Source organism: Schistocerca gregaria, chromosome 8, assembly GCF_023897955.1.
Source record: "Schistocerca gregaria isolate iqSchGreg1 chromosome 8, iqSchGreg1.2, whole genome shotgun sequence".
NCBI classification, from domain to species: domain Eukaryota; kingdom Metazoa; phylum Arthropoda; class Insecta; order Orthoptera; family Acrididae; genus Schistocerca; species Schistocerca gregaria.
In genome coordinates this window covers 471542070-471561350 of record NC_064927.1, presented here as the reverse complement: position 1 = coordinate 471561350, position 19281 = coordinate 471542070, and the positions used below count along the sequence as shown (strand labels likewise).

The 19281-nt window shown below is 43.8% G+C and overlaps 1 protein-coding gene across 2 annotated transcripts in view; it reads right to left on the bottom strand.

Annotated features, from left to right (window-relative positions):
* Positions 1-19281, bottom strand: part of LOC126284470 (glucose dehydrogenase [FAD, quinone]-like) — a 527859-nt gene that overhangs the window by 119085 nt on the left and 389493 nt on the right. For both annotated transcript variants that reach the window (XM_049983422.1, XM_049983423.1), the window contains one exon: positions 2795-2984. In XM_049983422.1, the coding sequence (XP_049839379.1) occupies positions 2795-2984 (190 nt within the window). The remainder of the gene's footprint in view (positions 1-2794; positions 2985-19281) is intronic.

Below are 19281 nucleotides of genomic sequence, written 5' to 3'. Positions count from 1 at the left end.
TCAGTCAGTGAACACTTTTGTAATTCAATGAACATTTACGCTGGTAGGACTTAGCAGAAAGAACAACGTATTCTAATCTCAACAGAACTATTAATACACGTTTACATTTTGAAGAAAAAACACAAACGCCACCAAAATAAACCAATAAAGGAATAAAAATAGAGAATACAAAACGTCAGTAAGAACTCTTTCTACTTTGTCTTTCCCTGACTGTAGCTTGTACGGAAGAGATCTAAGTTGAGTTGAGTGAACTTTTCTAGCTTAATGATTGTCTATGTCACCACAAGCAGCAGAGTTCGTTATTCGACGAGGGCAACCATCCTCTCTCAATACAATTTAATCAGTTTGTATTTTATCTTTTAAATGTGTTTCAGTAAAAAAAGCAGGAAAGGCTGGCGGCGGATTGTTCGGAAGCGAACGACCGAACTCTACCCGTGTTGTTTTTTTAACAGCTTTGTAATAGAATTTCGCTTCCTGTATGTAACATTTTACTGTGAAAACTTCGTGGTTACGGCTTTCGAGCAGTGACTCCTGGCAACCTTTTCACTTGCACGATGCAATAGCAGTTAAATGAAAACGTTCTGGTGATGGATCTTAATAAGGTAACTTTTCAGTTAAAGCAAGAGAATTTTAATGAGCTGCACTGCGTAATGCTGTTTAAAGAGATTGTCCACCAGTTGCTTTCACGTCGCGACTGCTGAGTATGCAAAACCACTTACCTCGTTAGCTAATAATTAATCTCGCAGCTTTAAGAAACCCTTCCAGTAAATATCTCATTAAGAGACAGGGGGTAACGCCACAAAAGCTGCATTGTTGATAATCAAAATACTTGTGGCAACAGGACTAGACTATCAACATTACTTCGCAACACCATTCGCAGTAATCCACGTAGACATTAGGAGGCAATTAGCACCTAAAGAAAATAAGTCTTGATATGTAAAATGGGAAAAAAAAATTTGAACGTTCGTGACAGGGCACAAGAAAGGAAGTCTCATCTCTAACAACTCGTCATCATTGACTATACTAGACGGAGCAGCATGTACTTGGGTACAGAACGACGGGTTTATGAGAGGTAATACCTGGATATATACATTTATTCAAGTAGGGAAAAACCACTGTAAATCTAAATCTGTTTTGACAGACTGTGATTTCAGTCAGTGGCATCGTATACAGTAACATACCCTCTTTACTGCTTACACCTCCCAGATACTTAATATTAACAGAAGCTATACGCTCGTCCTCTCGTTACAAAGGATGACATTAAGAATCGTTTAAGCAATAATGTCAGAAACATACCTAATATTTATTTCTGTTATATAAAGATCTCGTGAGTTGCCTATTTTTATAGGTATGAGATTTTCTTTCTTACCATGTGAATGAAACAAAAACTTGCTGTCTTATGGTGCAAAGTCGGTGCAAAAAATTAATACACTACTGGCCATCAAAATTGCTACACCAGGAACAAATGCAGTTGATAAACGGGTATTATTCTAGCACTGACATTTGATTACATTTTCACGCAATTTGGGTGCATAGATCCTGAAAAATCAGTACCTAGAACAACCACCTCTGGCAGTAATAACGGCCTTGATGCGCCTGTACATTGAGTCAAACAGGTACAGCTGCCCATGTAGCTCCAACACGATACCACAGTTCATCAAGAGTAGTTACTGGCGTATTGTGACGACCCAGTTGCTCGGCCACTATTGACCAGACGTTTTCAATTGGTGGGAGATCTGGAAAATGTGCTGATCAGAGCAGCAGTCGAACATTTTCTGTATCCAGAAAGGTCCGTACATGGCCTGCAACATGCGGTAGTGTATTATCCTGCTGAAATGTAGGGTTTCGCAGGGATCGAATGAAGGGTAGAGCCATTGGTCGTAACACATCTTAAATGTAACGTACACTGTTCAAAGTGCTGTCAACGCGAACAAGAGGTGACCGAGACGTGTAACCAACGGCACCCCATACCATCATGCCGGGTGATACGCCAGTATGGCGATAACGAATACACGCTTCCAATGTGCGTTCACCGCGATGTCGCCAAACACGGATGCGACCATCGTGATGTTGTAAACAGAACCTGGATTCATCAGAAAAAATGACGTTTTGCTATTCGTGCACCCATGTTCGTCGTTGAGTACACCATCGCTGGCGGTCCTGTCTCTGATGCAGCGTCAAGGGTAACTGCAGCCATGGTCTGCTGCAAACGTCGTCTAACTGTTCGTGCAGATGGTTGTTGTCTTGCAAACGTGCCCATCTGTTGACTCAGGGATCCTGAGGCCGTTGGGATCCAGCACGGCGTTCCGTATTACCCTCCTGAATCCATCGATTTCATATTCTGCTAACACTCATTGGATCTCGACCAACGCGAGCAGCAATGTCGCGATACGATAAACCGCAATCGCGATAGGCTACAATCCGATCTTTATCAAAGTCGGAAACGTGATGGTACGCATTTCTCCTCCTCACACGAGGCATCACAACAACGTTTGACCAGGCAACGCCGGTCAACTGCTGTCTTTGTGTGAGAAATCGGTTGGAAACTTTCCTCATGTCAGTATGTTTTAGGTGTCGCCACCGGCGTCAACCTTGTGTGAATGCTCTGAAAAGCTAATCATTTGCATATCACAGCGGCTTCTTCCTGTCGGTTAAATTTCGCGTGTGTAGCACTTCATGTTTGTGGTGTACAAATTTTAACGGCCAGTAGTGTAATTGATTTAGAATGTTTCATATTGACGGGATTAGAAGTCCCGAGTTTGTGTCTCCGGTTTAGTGGTAGTAAGAAACGCACCTATGGGGAAGATGGTCCAGGACGTCTGGCCCTTGATGGGGCGGTACACCTTGTCGTAGACCTCATCAGAGAGGTCGTGCGCCATTTTGAGGCCGCCCTCGTCCACGTTGGTGGAGCCTCCAGCGAACAGCAGCTCCAGGTCGGGCCAGTCCTGGCCTCGTTCGTTGTGCGACGAATTCAAGATTCCCACCTGCAAGTAAACAAAACAACTTGTTGTCAGTTAGGTACCACACCTGCCGTAAACAGCGGTCAGTCACTGGATAGGGGCGTGTTACAAGCTTCATTTTCACTGCACGACGTAAAGTGGAGCGAAATAGTTGCTGTTTGGTATTATTGAAGTACATATGTAAGTACACGCTGCCATTTACATACGATTATGGAGGGCGAATCACTATGCTAACCCTGTGAGAGTGAAAACGTGATGAGTAAGGTGACGACTGTTGTAATGTGTCTGTACAAGGAGAGGCCCTTAGACGGGAAGAGTACACTTTCTGTAGGTAATAACTATCCACGAGTTCCCAAGAGGTTTTACGGGGGGGGGGCTCAAGTTCGTTGTTGGACAACAGATCCCAAGCAGTACACAATGGAAGAGCTATAACTCCGTCCATACAACATATTATGCCACCCTACAGAGCACAGAGTTGTGGATTATGAGAGAGTTATCAGCTAATCATAAATTATTCACAAATTTTTTAGAGAGGACATTTCTTGGCTCAATATAGTTCTAGCCAGAGAGAAAACTGCGTCACACGAGGACAATGAAAGTTGTTAGTAAGTATCTCGGCCGGCCACTGTGGCCGAGCGGTTCTAGGCGCTTCAGTCGGGAACCGTGCGACCGCTACGGTCACAGGTTCGAATCCTACCTCGGGCATGGATGTGTGTGATGTCCTTAGGTTACTTAGGTTTAAGTATTTTTAAGTTCTAGGGAACTGACGACCTCAGATGTTAAGTCCCATAGTGCCATTTGAACCATTTTTTCTTTTTTTTTTTTTTTTTGAGTAAATATCTCGACTGTTATGATGATAAACCAGCTGATCGAGCAAAAGTCTGACATGTATAAAGCGAATTGTTGCATTACGCTGGGGGAGTAATGTGCATTGTCATACACCTACCCCTAAAGGAGTTTCCTACTGCCGGAATACCTGAAGTGACAGTTTAGCGCCCAAGAACCTCAAACCACACACACACACACTTTTGACTTCTGACTTCTGATGGAAGGTCACTGAATACTTTAGTTTTGAGCATTGATAACGATGTTCAGTCAGTAGTCAGATAGCTGGTACAGTCCGACCCAGCTACAGTCTACACGCTAGCACCCGCCCCCCTCTTCCCAAAGGTATCATGTACAGGAGTTGCGTAAAAATTTAGAAACACCGCGATAAATGCATATTGAATATAAATGCAGATGCTGTCTAAGCCTGCAGTTTACACTGTTGTACTTCGAGCACGAACGGCACAGGTGTAACGTCCTCAATACTTTGCAAGCGTGACTCGTGGTCAGAACAATGTTCTGTGTACACGCGAGTGCATTATGTATGAGCTAAGTGAATTTGAAACAGGGAGAATTATTGGTGCTCGCATGGTGGATGTTTCGGTAACCAAGGCAGCCGAAGTGTTTCGTGTCTCAAGAGATAACATAACAAAGATTTATACCGCATACAGGGAAAGCAGGAAAACTTCAACCGTTAACTCACAGCGCGGACTAAAGTGTGTCTGAGAGGTCGTGACAGATGAAGGAGACTCTGACAACTGCAAAAGTCACTACAGAACTGAATGTTCCATTGGCGAACACTGTCAGCACCAAAAAAACACGAAGGAAGCACCAGATTCAGGGAATTTTAGGACGAACTGGAGTTCTATAAGCACTCATCAGTGACGTAAATGCCCGTAACAGGAAAATGTGCCTGTGAAGTGATTAAACTTGGTCTACGGAGCAATGGAAGAAAGCCATTGGGTCGGATGATTTTTGTTACACAGTGTTTCCAACTCCTGGCCGAGTGAATCACGGCGAGGGTTCGATGATGATTTGAACAGCCACATCGTGATATTCCGTGGCCCCGCGGTTGCTCGGCAAGGCCACATTACTGCCGAGCATTATGCGATCATTTTGGAGGATCAGGGCCATCCAGTGGTACAATGTCTGCTCTCCAGTGGTGATGCTCTGTTCCAAGATAACAGGGCTCCTGCCCACACAGTCCTAATCGGCCAGGACTGGTTTTGTGACGTCGAGGATGAATTGTCTCAACTCCCTTGGCCACCACAGTCACCAGATCTCAATATTATTGAGCCATTGTGCTCTACTTTCGACAGAAAGGTGCATGTCGCTACCCGCTTCTTCCGCGTTACCTGAACTTGACACTGTTTGGCGAGAAGGAAGTAGCAATATTCCCTTGAACACCATACAGAACCTGTGTTTTTCGATTCAAAGACGACATGAAACTGATTTGAATATTTGAACGCCAACGGATTTGCCACACCGTATTGCGAAGAGTAGTATGTTGTGTTTTTGGTGTTACCATATATTTGTCCCCCCCCCTTATATTCCCACGCATATCATGAAGCAAAGATGATGGCTTATGTCGCTGTCTTGTAATGAAATAAAATAATTGGTCACAGTAAAAGCCAGCTAGTTATCCTTCCTACTGTTCCAAAATCATTTATAACTAGTAACCACGAAAGGGACTTTGACATTACTGTTAATACAATAGCCGGTTTATTGTTTTTCAAAACAATTCAGATTACGGTATAAACTGGTTTTGTGGAGAGTCATTATCAGTTTACCTGTGGTCCAAACTGGTTGATTCCTGTGGAAATAAAGGCAGTTAATGTGGTGTCACCGCCAGACACCACACTTGCTAGGTGGTAGCCTTTAAATCGGCTGCGGTCCGTTAGTATACGTCCGACCCGCGTGTCGCCACTATCAGTGATTGCAGACCGAGCGCCGCCACACTGCAGGTCTACTCTCCGAGACTCCCTAGCACTCCCCCCAGTTGTACAGCCGACTTTGCTTGCGACGGTTCACTGTCTACATACGCTCTCATTTGCACAGACGACAGTTTAGCATAGCCTTCAGCTACGTCATTTGCTACGACCTATCAAGGCGCCATATTCAGTTACTATAACAACTATCTTCAAGCATGTATTCTGAACAGATAATATTGTGAATCATGTACCGTCAAGAGCGACGTTCATCACTAATGGATTAAAGTTAAGTATCAAACTAATTATGTCCGCTTTCTGAATTCTCATTCCTTGTGATGTTCCAGACCTCACGTAAGTATAGTTCTTCTCTCTTCACGCCAGCCTGCGTGAGTTGAAATGCGTGCATTTCGGCCTCCACTCGTAACATGGTGTTGGCTCTGGCGCTAACACAAAAGTTAACATGTACGTTAATTACATTCTTACGGCTGAAGCACCTAATCACTGCCATACTCAACAGTAATATTTGAACTGCTTTTGATTTACCCAAATGTGGATGTAAGAATTATACATAAATTAAACAGAGTGAGTGTTTTCAACTGCACTACAATATTTTAATTAATATGAATTTAATTTGTGACACTTGGGGTAAGGACAAATAATAAATTAACGTAAGTTAACCGTCTAAGGTCGTTTTTATATCAAAATTCCAGTACCACGTGAACCACTTTCCACCAAGTCGGCCAAATTAAAAGATCACTACAACATCGTAAAGAATTTTGTAGTAGCGTTATATACCATAGAAGATTCCGAAAGAGGCGGTTCCGTGCAACTTTAAATTCAAACCATATGCAAGTATTCAATGAAGCAGGCGTAGACACACACTTCTACAAAGAAATACAAAGAGTACTACAGGGCAATGTAAGAGGTTGCCTCCGGTCTTTTGAAGTTGTCATGATGATGTAATGAAGTAAATCAGCAGTATAGACTTGGATACAAGTGAAAACGTATTTCCAAGCAGCTGCCTTAAGCAGTAAAGTACACGTTCTTAAGACGCGTTTGGAACTGGAACACTATGTCCTGCAACCAAGTACGCTCTGAAAATGAAGATAGCTTTACGAGCAGTATATCTTAGAGCTTTGGCATGGTAGTTAGCGTGTAATATCCTTAAATGGCCGATGTTTCTGGAGTGTTCGCGCGCTTGTTTTGCACACATTTTAACTTAATCCCTGCCTTTCAGGGCGTAATCTACCAGCATTTGGAATCTGGTGGAATGTACGCGCTCCCTCTGACACATGTGTGGATTTCAGCTGGTACACAGAGACAGCACAGAGAAACGTGTGGAGAAGTTGTTAAAAAAGAACTCTACCGAACGAGATAATATCGAGAACGAAGGAAACAATGAGAACCGCTATGTTTAATGTGAATGTCTACAATGTGCATGGTCGTTTACATGAGACATATGCTGAAGAAATACAGACACCAAAAAGGCATCAGACACTAATATTACATGTAACACCTTAAAATTAATGTTGTACTGGTTTATTGGAATTATAAACAATTCAACACGGTAATTTTTTTAAAAAAGATAGGGCTATATTGAATTGGTAATTACACTATTCAAACTAGTTAAGGCTGTCACATCAATGATTGACAATCTACCTCATTATCTCAGAATAGTGAATTTAAATCTGCAACAGTACTAACATTCGTTTTTTTGGATCCACGGACAAACGTATTTACGGTTGATTACGCGTCGTCGTATTCGTCTTCAGCTCGTTCAGAAAACTTAAAATTTCGACGCCTTCGCTGGGATCTCCATCGCGAATCTTATGGTGCACCCGGGTGGCTGAAGACTGTCGAAAAACAGTATCCCTTTCACTTATAAAAGGATTTTTCGGAAGAAGTGGAACAGTTGGGTTAAATGAGTCCCACTCTGGTTGAGAAGCCTGCGTCTAAGGTAGGTAATGAGAGGGGGCTCGTTAGCAAAGTACTTCGTGCCACCAGACGTCCGAGTCTTGGAGGGGGGGGGGGGAGGTTAAAGAAAAGTATGGCAACCTAATCACAGAGAAGATTTGATTTTTATTGAGAATGGCCACGAATTCCTATAGTTTTGCATAAAATATGTGCAGAATCAATCTTAAGATCACACCGTTTAATCCAAAGAATTGTTGAATACGAAACAGCTGCCTACACTTATACCAAAGAACGTCACGAAGTTATTGAGCCGGCCGCGGTGGTCTCGCGGTTCTAGGCGCGCAGTCCGGAACCGTACGACTGCTACTGTCGCAGGTTCGAATCCTGCCTCGGGCATGGATGTGTGTGATGTCCTTAGGTCAGCTAGAGCCATTTGAACCATTTGAATTTGAAGTTATTGAGTCTAACGTACATGAAATATTGGAGTAGTAGTCCGCTTGTTCTGCGCTTTAAATGTCAGGTATGAGATTATAAGAACGGCTTCATAAATACGTGCAGCACGAATGGGACCAAGCTACTGGTATTCATGCAACAGTTCTACGAATGTAGCCTGTCCGTGTTACAAATTATATGTTGTGGTACAAATTATCTGCACATAGTAATTAAACTGCGAGTTAAAGTCTAAGGATCCAAGATAACGATCTAAACATAGAATTTAACTTCAGAACCATGTCGTGACTAATAAATATTAATTCAGTCTGGCTAGTTATTGAGCGTTTTTGCCACTTCGACAGTTTAACATACAATCTTGCGGCCGCCAGTACTTCACAAACATGACTATATATCAAGTACCTGACACGTGCTGAAACAGCGTAGCGTTGTCGAGAGTAACATTACTAACGAGGAACCCGTTAAGTGCCAGGTCGCAAAAGACCTTAACGGCGTTTGACTCCCCGCATATTGTCTACCATGCAACCACAATATTGGCTGCTAATGGCAACAGCGGGCGGCACAGGAGGTATCCAATTGTGAACACAGCATGTGGCTAAGGAGCGTAGTTCAACTGCTTAGTCGACGAGTAACTCACAACAGTGCTTCAGTGGATATGGTCTTGATACAAAGCAGTACAATGGCAACGATAAGCAAAAGAAACATTGCATTGTATCTACATCAACAGTTGCTGAAATAGACATTTCGTCAGAAAAGAACTCAAGAAATTTCAGAGAGTGGGAAAGAAGTGTCAGATGAAGTACACTCTTGGAAATTGAAATAAGAACACCGTGAATTCATTGTCCCAGGAAGGGGAAACTTTATTGACACATTCCTGGGGTCAGATACATCACATGATCACACTGACAGAACCACAGGCACATACACACAGGCAACAGAGCATGCACAATGTCGGCACTAGTACAGTGTATATCCACCTTTCGCAGCAATGCAGGCTGCTATTCTCCCATGGAGACGATCGTAGAGATCGTAGAGATTCTGGATGTAGTCCTGTGGAACGGCTTGCCATGCCATTTCCACCTGGCGGCTCAGTTGGACCAGCGTTCGTGCTGGACGTGAAGACCGCGTGAGACGACGCTTCATCCAGTCCCAAACATGCTCAATGGGGGACAGATCCGGAGATCTTGCTGGCCAGGGTAGTTGACTTACACCTTCTAGAGCACGTTGGGTGGCACGGGATACATGCGGACGTGCATTGTCCTGTTGGAACAGCAAGTTCCTTTGCCGGTCTAGGAGTTGTAGAACGATGGGTTAGATGACGGTTTGGATGTACCGTGCATTATTCAGTGTCCCCTCGACGATCACCAGAGGTGCACGGCCAGTGTAGGAGATCGCTCCCCACACCATGATGCCGGGTGTTGGCCCTGTGTGCCTCGGTCGTATGCAGTCCTGATTGTGGCGCTCACCTGCACGGCGCCAAACACGCATACGACCATCATTGGCACCAAGGCAGAAGCGACTCTCATCGCTGAAGACGACACGTCTCCATTCGTCCCTCCATTCACGCCTGTCGCGACACCACTGGAGGCGGGCTGTACGATGTTGGGGCGTGAGCGGAAGACGGCCTAACGGTGTGCGGGACCGTAGCCCAGCTTCATGGAGACGTTTGCCAATGGTCCTCGCCGATACCCCAGGAGCAACAGTGTCCCTAATTTGCTGGGAAGTGGCGGTGCGGTCCCCTACGGCACTGCGTAGGATCCTACGGTCTTGGCGGGCATCCGTGCGTCGCTGCGGTCCGGTCCCAGGTCGTCGGGCACGTGCACCTTCCGCCGACCACTGGCGACAACATCGATGTACTGTGGAGACCTCACGCCCCACGTGTTGAGCAATTCGGCGGTACGTCCACCCGGCCTCCCGCATGCCCACTATACGCCCTCGCTCAAAGTCCGTCAACTGCACATACGGTTCACGTCCACGCTGTCGCGGCATGCTACCAGTGTTAAAGACTGCGATGGAGCTCCGTATGCCACGGCAAACTGGCTGACACTGACGGCGGCGGTGCACAAATGCTGCGCAGCTAGCGCCATTCGACGGCCAACACCGCGGTTCCTGGTGTGTCTGCTGTGCCGTGCGTGTGATCATTGCTTGTACAGCTCTCTCGCAGTGTCCGGAGCAAGTATTGTGGGTCTGACACACCGGTGTCAATGTGTTCTTTTTTCCATTTCCAGGAGTGTATTAGCGTTCCTGCGAGATTAGTTAGTGGAATGTGTGGTTTCGTATACGCTAGACTGTGCGGACGGTGTACATGACGGGTACAATGACGGAGATACATGCCTAACATGGTGAAAGTGGTATGGAAACTGTTGTCGAGCCATGTACTTCACCATCCATGTCGGACAGAGAGCCACAGATCCCGTCTTCAGTAAAACTTACTAATGGACAATCACTGCCCATGGAGCTGGTACTAAACGTAATTACGTGCATGTATGGTAATCAGGACATGTTCTGAGGCATCAAGAGATCACCAATTTAGTATTGGAGGGCAGCGTGGAGGGTAAAAGTCGTAGAGGGAGACCAAGAGATGAATATACACTACTGGCCATTAAAATTGGTACACCACGAAGATGACGTGCTACAGACGCGAAATTTAACCGAATGGAAGAAGATGCTCTGATATGCATATCATTAGCTTTTCACATCATTCACGCAAGGTTGGCGCCGGTGGTGACACCAACAATGTGCTAACATGAGGAAAGTTTCCAACCGATTTCTCATACTCAAACAGCGGTTGACCGGCGTTGCCTGGTGTAACGTTGTTGTGATGCCACGTGTAAGGAGGAGAAATGCGTACCATCACGTTTCCGACTTTGTTAAATGTCGGATTGTAGCCTATCGCGACTGCGGTTTCTCATATCGTGACATTGCTGCTCGCGTTGGTAGAGATTCTATGACCGTTAGCAGAATATGGAGTCGGTGGCTTTAGGAGGATAATACGGAACGCCGTGCTGGATCCCAACGGCCTCGTATCACTAGCAGTCGAGATGACAGGCATCTTATCCGCATGGCTGTAACGGATCGTGCAGTCCCTGAGTCAACAGACGGGGACGTTTGCAAGACAACAACCATCTGCACGAACAGTTCGACGACGTTTGCAGCAGCATGGACTATCAGCCAGGAGACCATGGGTGCCCTTACCCTTGACGCTGCATACAGCTAGGAGCCCCAGCGCTGGTGTGCTCAAAGACGAACCTGGGTGCACGAATGGCAATACGTCATTTTTTCAGATGAATCCAGGTTCTGTTTACAGCATCACGATGATCGCATCCGTGTTTGGCGACATCACGGTGAACGGACATTGGAAGCGTGTATCCGTCATCACCGTACTGACGTATCAACCGGCGTGATGGTATGTGGTACCATTGGTTACACGTCTCGGTCACCTCTTGTTCGCATTGACGGCACTTTTAACAGTGGACGTTACATTTCAGATGTGTCACGAATCGTGGCTCTACCCTTCATTCGATCCCTGCAAAACCCTACATTCAGCAGGATAATGCACGACCGCATGTTGCAGGTCCTGTACGGACCTTTCTGGATACAGAAAATGTTCGACTGCTGCCATGGCCAGCACATTCTCCAGATCTCTCACCAATTGAAAACGTCTGGCCAATGGTGGCCGAGCAACTGGTTCGTCACAATACGCCAGTCACTACTCTTGATGAACTGTGGTATCGTGTTGAAGCTGCATGGGCAGCTGTAGATATACACGCCATCCAAGCTGTGTTCGACTCAATGCCCAGGCGTATCAAGGCCGTTATTACTGCCAGAGGTGGTTGTTCTGGGTACTGATTCCTCAGGATCTATGCACTGAAATTGTGTGAAAATGTAATCACATGTGAGTTCTAGTATAATATATTTCTCCAATGAATACCCGTTTACCATCTGCATTTCTTCTTGGTGTGGCAGTTTTAATGGCCAGTAGTGTACTTAGCAGATTCACAAGGATGCAGGTTGCAATAGGTACTGGGAGATGATGAAGCTTGGACAGCATGGAGAGCTGAATCAAATCAGTCTCTGGAATGAAGACCACAACAGCAACAACATTTGATAATCAGCAGAATGGTACAAAACAATTATGAACTGATTTCGAATAAGTCTACAGCAATATGACCGTGCAGTGCAGAAGAAAAACTGTGGATATTCTAGGGAATACAAGGCGGACTTATCACAAAATTAATGCATAACAAACTGCGCTTGACGGAGATTACAGTGATTTCAGGGGAAGTAGCGGATGACTGCAGAACTTCAAACAGTGCTACAGATGTGGAAGACGTAAGATAACGAATTTTAGAACAAAGAACCAACTTGATGATGCAAAGCAAGCTGCGGAATCGGTCCGAAAATTCGTAGATGAGATAAACAAATTTATCCCATTGTTTAGTAAGGAATTTGTGTTCAACTCCAACCAATCGGGATGTGAAGAGGAAATGCATATGAAAGAATCCCGTGTGTGTGGTTTTAGAAGGGCAGTAGGGAATAATTTCCTCATACTTGTAGCAAGCAAGATTGGAAAAATGGGCGTAAGACAACTATAACCATGACAAGAGCACTGCTTTTGGCCAATATCTAGTCTAAATAATGTACTTTTGCTTGATTCCTGGTGCCCCCTGTAAAAATCATACTGATTTAGAGCAAAAATGTATGACAAAGCCGCCGGCCGGTGTGGCTAGGAGCTTCAGTCTGGAACCGCGTGACCGCTACGGTCGCAGTTTCGAATCCTGCCTCGGGCATGGATGTGTTTCATGTCCTTAGGTTAGTTAGGTTTAAGTAGTTCTGAGTTCTAGGGGACTGATGACTACAAATGTTAAGTCCCATAGGCTCAGATCCATTTATGACAAAGCAGTTCATATCTCATGGAACAACTGCACAAATTCAACCTCTCAATGTTTGTTTTCCTTGCCTATAAAACTTATTATCGCATCATCTGCAACTACAACTTAAAGGATAGCCTGTTTCGCGATAAGGTCCATGACAGACTGTTTCGCATTCGGTCGCATGCCATCACATTCCATCAGTTCTCGTCATCCCTTTACAACAGTATGATTCTGTATGTATTCTTCAAGAGAGGATACCTAGCTGAAAGTCCTTGACGATTTGTACTCCCAAGGAGTTCACCTTCCATGTAGGAGATGCAAAACTTTGTGCTCACTGCGACGAGCCATTTTTCTTTCGGTGTTCATGGTGCAAATTAATGGTTTGTTTTTAACATTTCTTAAATGTCGACGATTTGCATTTTGTGAAGTGTGGTACATACATCCCACAGAAGACTGACCTCTGCACCTGGCGGACGCATCTTTTGTCGCTCTCCTGATGCACTTTGTGAGCCATTACCAACTAATATTTTTTGCTGTCGTAATTGTCAACACAACACTTTCAAACGAGCCTTACTAAAGACTGAACTTGCGACCTCGGACTCTAGGGGTTCCTTGTAACAGCGCGCGGGCAGATGATATAAATCCGCTGTCAGGAGGTCCTGGTGATAATATCCTTGCCATCGTTTCAGAAATGAACTTCGATAGCATACCCGTACTTCTTCAAAAATCATCACACGTATCTTTTCCTCTAACTACTTACAGTAATGTATAACTGATGCATCGTTGCCTTTCTACTACAAAGTGAGTATCTTAGCAAACTTGCTTGATGCCGCATAATCGGATTGTAAAAAGACAGGAGAAAGACAAGATATTTCCCACGTACTTGTCCGACAACGAATAACGCCGATGCTAACGTGGTAAACGTTAACGGTCCTCATCGACCACCCACGGCACTACCGCAGCCCGTGGAGGAAGTTCACTGCAGCCTCGTATAAACTGGCGACGTACGGGCGGCTGGCGGGAATTTACACACACGAAAGCCGCCGAGAGCTATGGAACTGCTGTCGGGTGGCGCCAGTCTGTGGCGGCGGCGCTGGCGGCAGTCAGTCGCCAGCAAACGATGGCACGAGAGCGCCAAATCAACAGGAGGTCGCGAGTGGTCGTCTCCAGCCGACACGGGCGCCGTGGGGTGGAATGAATGTTCGGTCTCTATCTGATACGCAGTCTGTTAACTCCTTATCATTTACTCCTCCTTCGGGGCTCTAATGTCTCCTGTGCTAAACTCAGGCCTGTGTATGGTGATTATGTACACTGAGATCACCGTATGTAAACTGGCAACTCAGGACTTTGTTTAAGATTTGCAACGGCATCACTTTGTCTTCCTGTAGCTGAGGCTGACTTGCGGCGAGCCTGCGTTATAGTGAATTCTCAAAATGCTCATTTTTGACTAAAATGTCATTTACTTACACCGCAGCAAGGATATTTATTACAATTAATGTATCTAATTATTGATGGTTCTCTGTGAAGGGTTTCTCTGAAGGATAAAGTAATGTAATTTCAATATTTACTTGTTTATCCTAATAAGGTCACGCTCTTCAAAAAAATGGCTCTTTGAGGTCGTCAGTCCCCTAGAACTTAGAACTACTGAAACCTAACTAACATAAGGGCAGCACACACATCCATGCCCGAGGCAGGATTCGAACCTGCGACCGTAGCAGTCGCGCGGTTCACGGTCTTCACTTCCTGTTTTTCTTCGGAGTTTGATAATGCAGTTTCATTAACTCAAGATGTAGATTGTCATTGTTGTTGTTGTTGCTGCTGCTGCTGCTGCTGTTGTGGTCCTCAATCAAATAACTGGTATGCCACGAAAGTATCTTCATCTCAGCATAACTGCTGGAACCTTACAGCCACTTGAACCAGGTTGCTGTATCAAATACTGGCCACGCTCTACACGTTTTAGCTCCTACACTTCCCTCCATCAAATTGACCATTCCTTGGTCTCTCAGGATGTGTCCTAATAACCTATAATTTCTGTCAGTCAAGTTGTCCCATACATCCTTCTCCTGAATTCCATTCAGCACCTCATAATTAGCCATTCAATCCACCTATCTATTTTCAGCATTTTGTGTAGCACCACGTGTCAAAATCTCCTGTTTTCTTCTTGTCTAAAATGTTTATCGTCCACGTTTCACTTCCGTACGACGCTACGCCCCAGACAAATATCTTCATAAAAAAGACTTCCTACGAGTTCATTGTATATTCGACGACAGTAAGTTTTTCTTTTTCAGAAATGAAAATTAAAATGTCTCCAGGAAGTGTCATGTTTTTAATTCCTTGTCCCTGCACTTTAATTACCTCTTCAGTTTCTTTTGTTACTTGCTGAAAATACAGATTTAATAACAACAGAGATAGGCTACAAAAGTGTCTCACTTCCTTCTCATTTTCGGCCTGTCTTCTATATCATTTCTCTACGGTAACTGCAGTCTGTTTTGTTTCTTTTTTGAGTCGTCGATCTGACGTCGCTCGCCACGAATTCCTCTCCTGTGCCAACCTTTTCATCTCAGAGCATCACTCGCAACCTGCGTCCTCAATGATGTGCTGTATATATTCCAATCTCTGTCTCCCTCTACAGTTTTTATCCTCTGCAGCTCCATCCAGTACCATGGAGGTGATCCGTGATGTCTTAACAGATGTCCTACCATCTTGTCCCATATTCTTGTCAGTGTTTCCCATATCTTCCTTTCCTTGCCGATTCTGCGGAAAACTCTTCATTTCTTACCTTACCAGTCCACCTAATTATCAAATTCTTCGGTAGCGCCACATCTCAAATGCTTCGATTCCTCTCTGTTCCGGTTTTCCCACAATCTGTGTTTCCCTGTCATCCAATGCTGTGCCCCCACACGTAGAATCTCGAAAATTTCTTCGTCAAATTAAGGCCTATCTTTGATACTAGTAGACTTTTCTTTTATGTCCTTCTTGTTCTGTCCATCACAGGTTATTTTATAGCCTAGATAGAGAACTCCTTAACTTCGTCTACTTCATGATCCCCAATTCTGAGGTTAAGTTTCTCGCTGTTGCTATTTCTGCTACTTCTCACTACTTAAGTCTTTCTTCGACTTACTCTCAGTCCCTATCCTGTACTCATTAGACTATCCATTCCATTCAACAGATCCTGTAGTTCTTCTCCACTTTTCTGAGGGCAGCTATGTCATCATCGATTCTTATCATTGAAATCGTTTCAGCGTGAATTTTTACCCGCTCTTTAACCTTTCTTTTACTGCCGTCATTGCTTCTTCGAAGCACAGATTGAACAGTAGGGACGAAAGACTATATCACTGTCCTGCACCGTTTCTAATCCGAGCACTTCGCTCTTGGTCTTCCAGTCTTGTTCCCTCTTGGTTCTTGCACATATTGTACATTACCCATCTTTTCCTATAGCTTACTCCTCTTTCTCTCAGAGTTTCGAACATCTTGTACCGTTCGACACTGTCGAACACTTTTCCCAGGTCGATATATTCTACGAACATTTCTTGATTTTTCTTCAGTTTTGTTTCAATTATCAAGGCCAATCTCAGAACTGATCATCATCTAACAGGTACTCAATTTTCTTTTCCGTTCTTGTGTGTATTATTCTTGGCAGCAATTTGGATACGTGAGCTGTTAAGCTGATTGTGGAATACTTCTCGCACTTATCGGCTCTTTCTATCTTCGGAATTGTGTGAATGGCGTTCTTTTTTCCAAAAATCTGATGGTATATCTCCAGACACATACATTCTACACAACAACATGAACAGTCGTTTTGTTGTCACTTTCCCCAATGATTTTGCAAATTACGATGGAATGTTGTCTTTCCCCTCAGTCTTACTTGATCTGAAGTCGCCAAAATATTTTCCAAATTCTGATTCTAATACTGGTTCCTCTATCTTTTCCCTGATGACTCCTTTTTGTTCTTCTGCCACGTCAGGAGACAAGTCTTCCCCCTCACAGAGGCCTTCAGAGTATTCCTTCCACTTTTCCACACTCTTCAGCATTTAACAGTGGAATTCCCATGGCACGCTTAATACTACAGTTCTTATTTGTAATTTCACCAAAGATTGTTTTGACTTTTGTATATGCTGAGTCAGTCAATCCGACAAGCATTTCATTTTAGATTTCTTCATATTTTTCATGTAGCTGTTTCGCCTCAGCTTCCCTGCACTTCTTATTTATTTCATTCCTAAGTGATTTGTGTCTCTGTATTCCTTCGTTTTCCTAAACATTTTTTGTACTCTGTTCCTTCATCCATCAACCGAAAGATTTCTTTAGTTACCCACCTTCCTTGTACTTATGTTTCTATTTTATACTTCTGTGATTTCCCTTTTTAGAGATGTCCATTCCTTTTCTACTTGAGGTGTAGCGCCGTATACTGATCCTGCCTTGGAGGCGGTTAAGTGGGAGATGTGTCTCAAAGCTGGATAGTGACAGATGGTGAAGCGAGACTGGACGCGCACGTAGTGTATGTATCAGCTGATAGAGGACAGTATTGGATACGGGACTGTGATTTAGTGTAGATTGTGCCCACTAGAATGCACTAAAGTAATAGAATGTTTTTCGTAAACTGCTCTAGTACTTTCATAAAGTGTTATTATGTCTTTTTGTGTATGTAAAATAATATAAATAGGTTTAAGCAGTATGAATGATGCGTGAGTGGGGTTTAAGATTAATATGAAGATAATTGTTTAACGAGTTATGTAGTGGGATTTAGTGTGGTAACATTTCGAAGAAGTATGGATGTGGACGAAGGGGATTTTTGTAGAATAAATTTGTAAAGTAAGTTTATGGTAAAGGGAAGTTAATTCACGTATAAATAACAATAGTAAATAACTTCATGCATAAACAAAACTTCAGCATATTAGATTATTACGTCGGTAAAAAGTGCAGTCGTTAGGTTTACTATTTTGCGATTGGTTATTGATGAAAAGCGCGGAATGACGCGGGAGAATGTTGTTTTGCTATTGGCTATTGAGTAAACTGACCAATGGTAAAGCAATATTCTTCGCGCGCCTTTCTCTGCTGGTAGAGAAGACAGAGAATTCTAGAGAGGAGTCGAAGCCTAGCCATGAAACAGTTCGGACGTGTGTAGTAGTACTTCAGATGGAAATGATAAATTGCCGGATCTAGCAGTGTTTCATTCATCAAAAGTGTTGTAAAGTGACGACATAATTATTCCGGTGGGTGTGTACAAATTTCCGAATTTTTAAGTGAATTTTGTGACGAGAAAAGACATAAATTCCGCGTGGCGTATTGAGCAGGTCGGTGGCTAAAAACTGTGACTGCAGTAGGTACCGACAGACTTAATATTTGTCGAGCATTCTCAATAAAAAACAATCCGTATTTTTGTAGCTATTACGTTTTCGGGAAAGGCAAGACCATAAACTTGCTAACGTGAGTGAAAGGGATTGTGAGTGACTGTGTTAAGACTAGCAAGGGGTTGGCAGTGATACTTCTTCACCTAAGTTTCAGAATATATTAATTAAGGACAAAATTTCCAACCTCTTATTCCGTGTGAAAACTTTCTCCCGATACGTAGATTAGATTGCAGCCTGGTTCACGTCGAAGTACAATAGCTTTCACTCGACTTTCCTACTGATGATCTGCTGAGACAATGTTCACAGGTAGGTGCAGGTTCGTCGTAAAGGGACAGAAGGAACCGCGCCGCCGCAAACTGAAATGCCCACTGAGCTATTCGTTATAGCACTATCTATAGTTTCAGAAAACTCAAGCGTATCTCATCATACCTTAGTACTCCCGCATCCCACTTCCTTGCGCATTGATTCTTCCTGACTAGTTCCTTAGACTGCAACCTACTCCTCATAATTACTAAATTGCGACCTGAGTCTGTATGTGCTCCTGGGTATGCCTTACAATTTAATATCTTATTTCTGAATCTCTGTCTGACAAAGATGAAATCTAACAGGAATTTTCTTTGCAGATTAAAAGTGTGTGCCGTACCTGAGGTCGAACCTGAGACCTTTTCCTTTCGCAGGCTAGTGCCTCACAGACTGGGCTATGCAAGCACAACCTACGACCCGCATTCTGAATACATTTTTTGTGTTCTAAATTATTACAATAATACTTGAATAACAATACTCAAAAGATTATTTGAGCCAGGACATAATACATCTAGGGCTGGAACAACTTAGTAATGCCACTAGCAGTACAAACTCAGTGCCATTTGGAATGATAGCACTAATCACCAATAATACATTACTACTACCATCAGGAATATTAACATTATTACCAATAATAATTTTGACTATGCTGAACTTGCTAATGTAAATGTAAGAT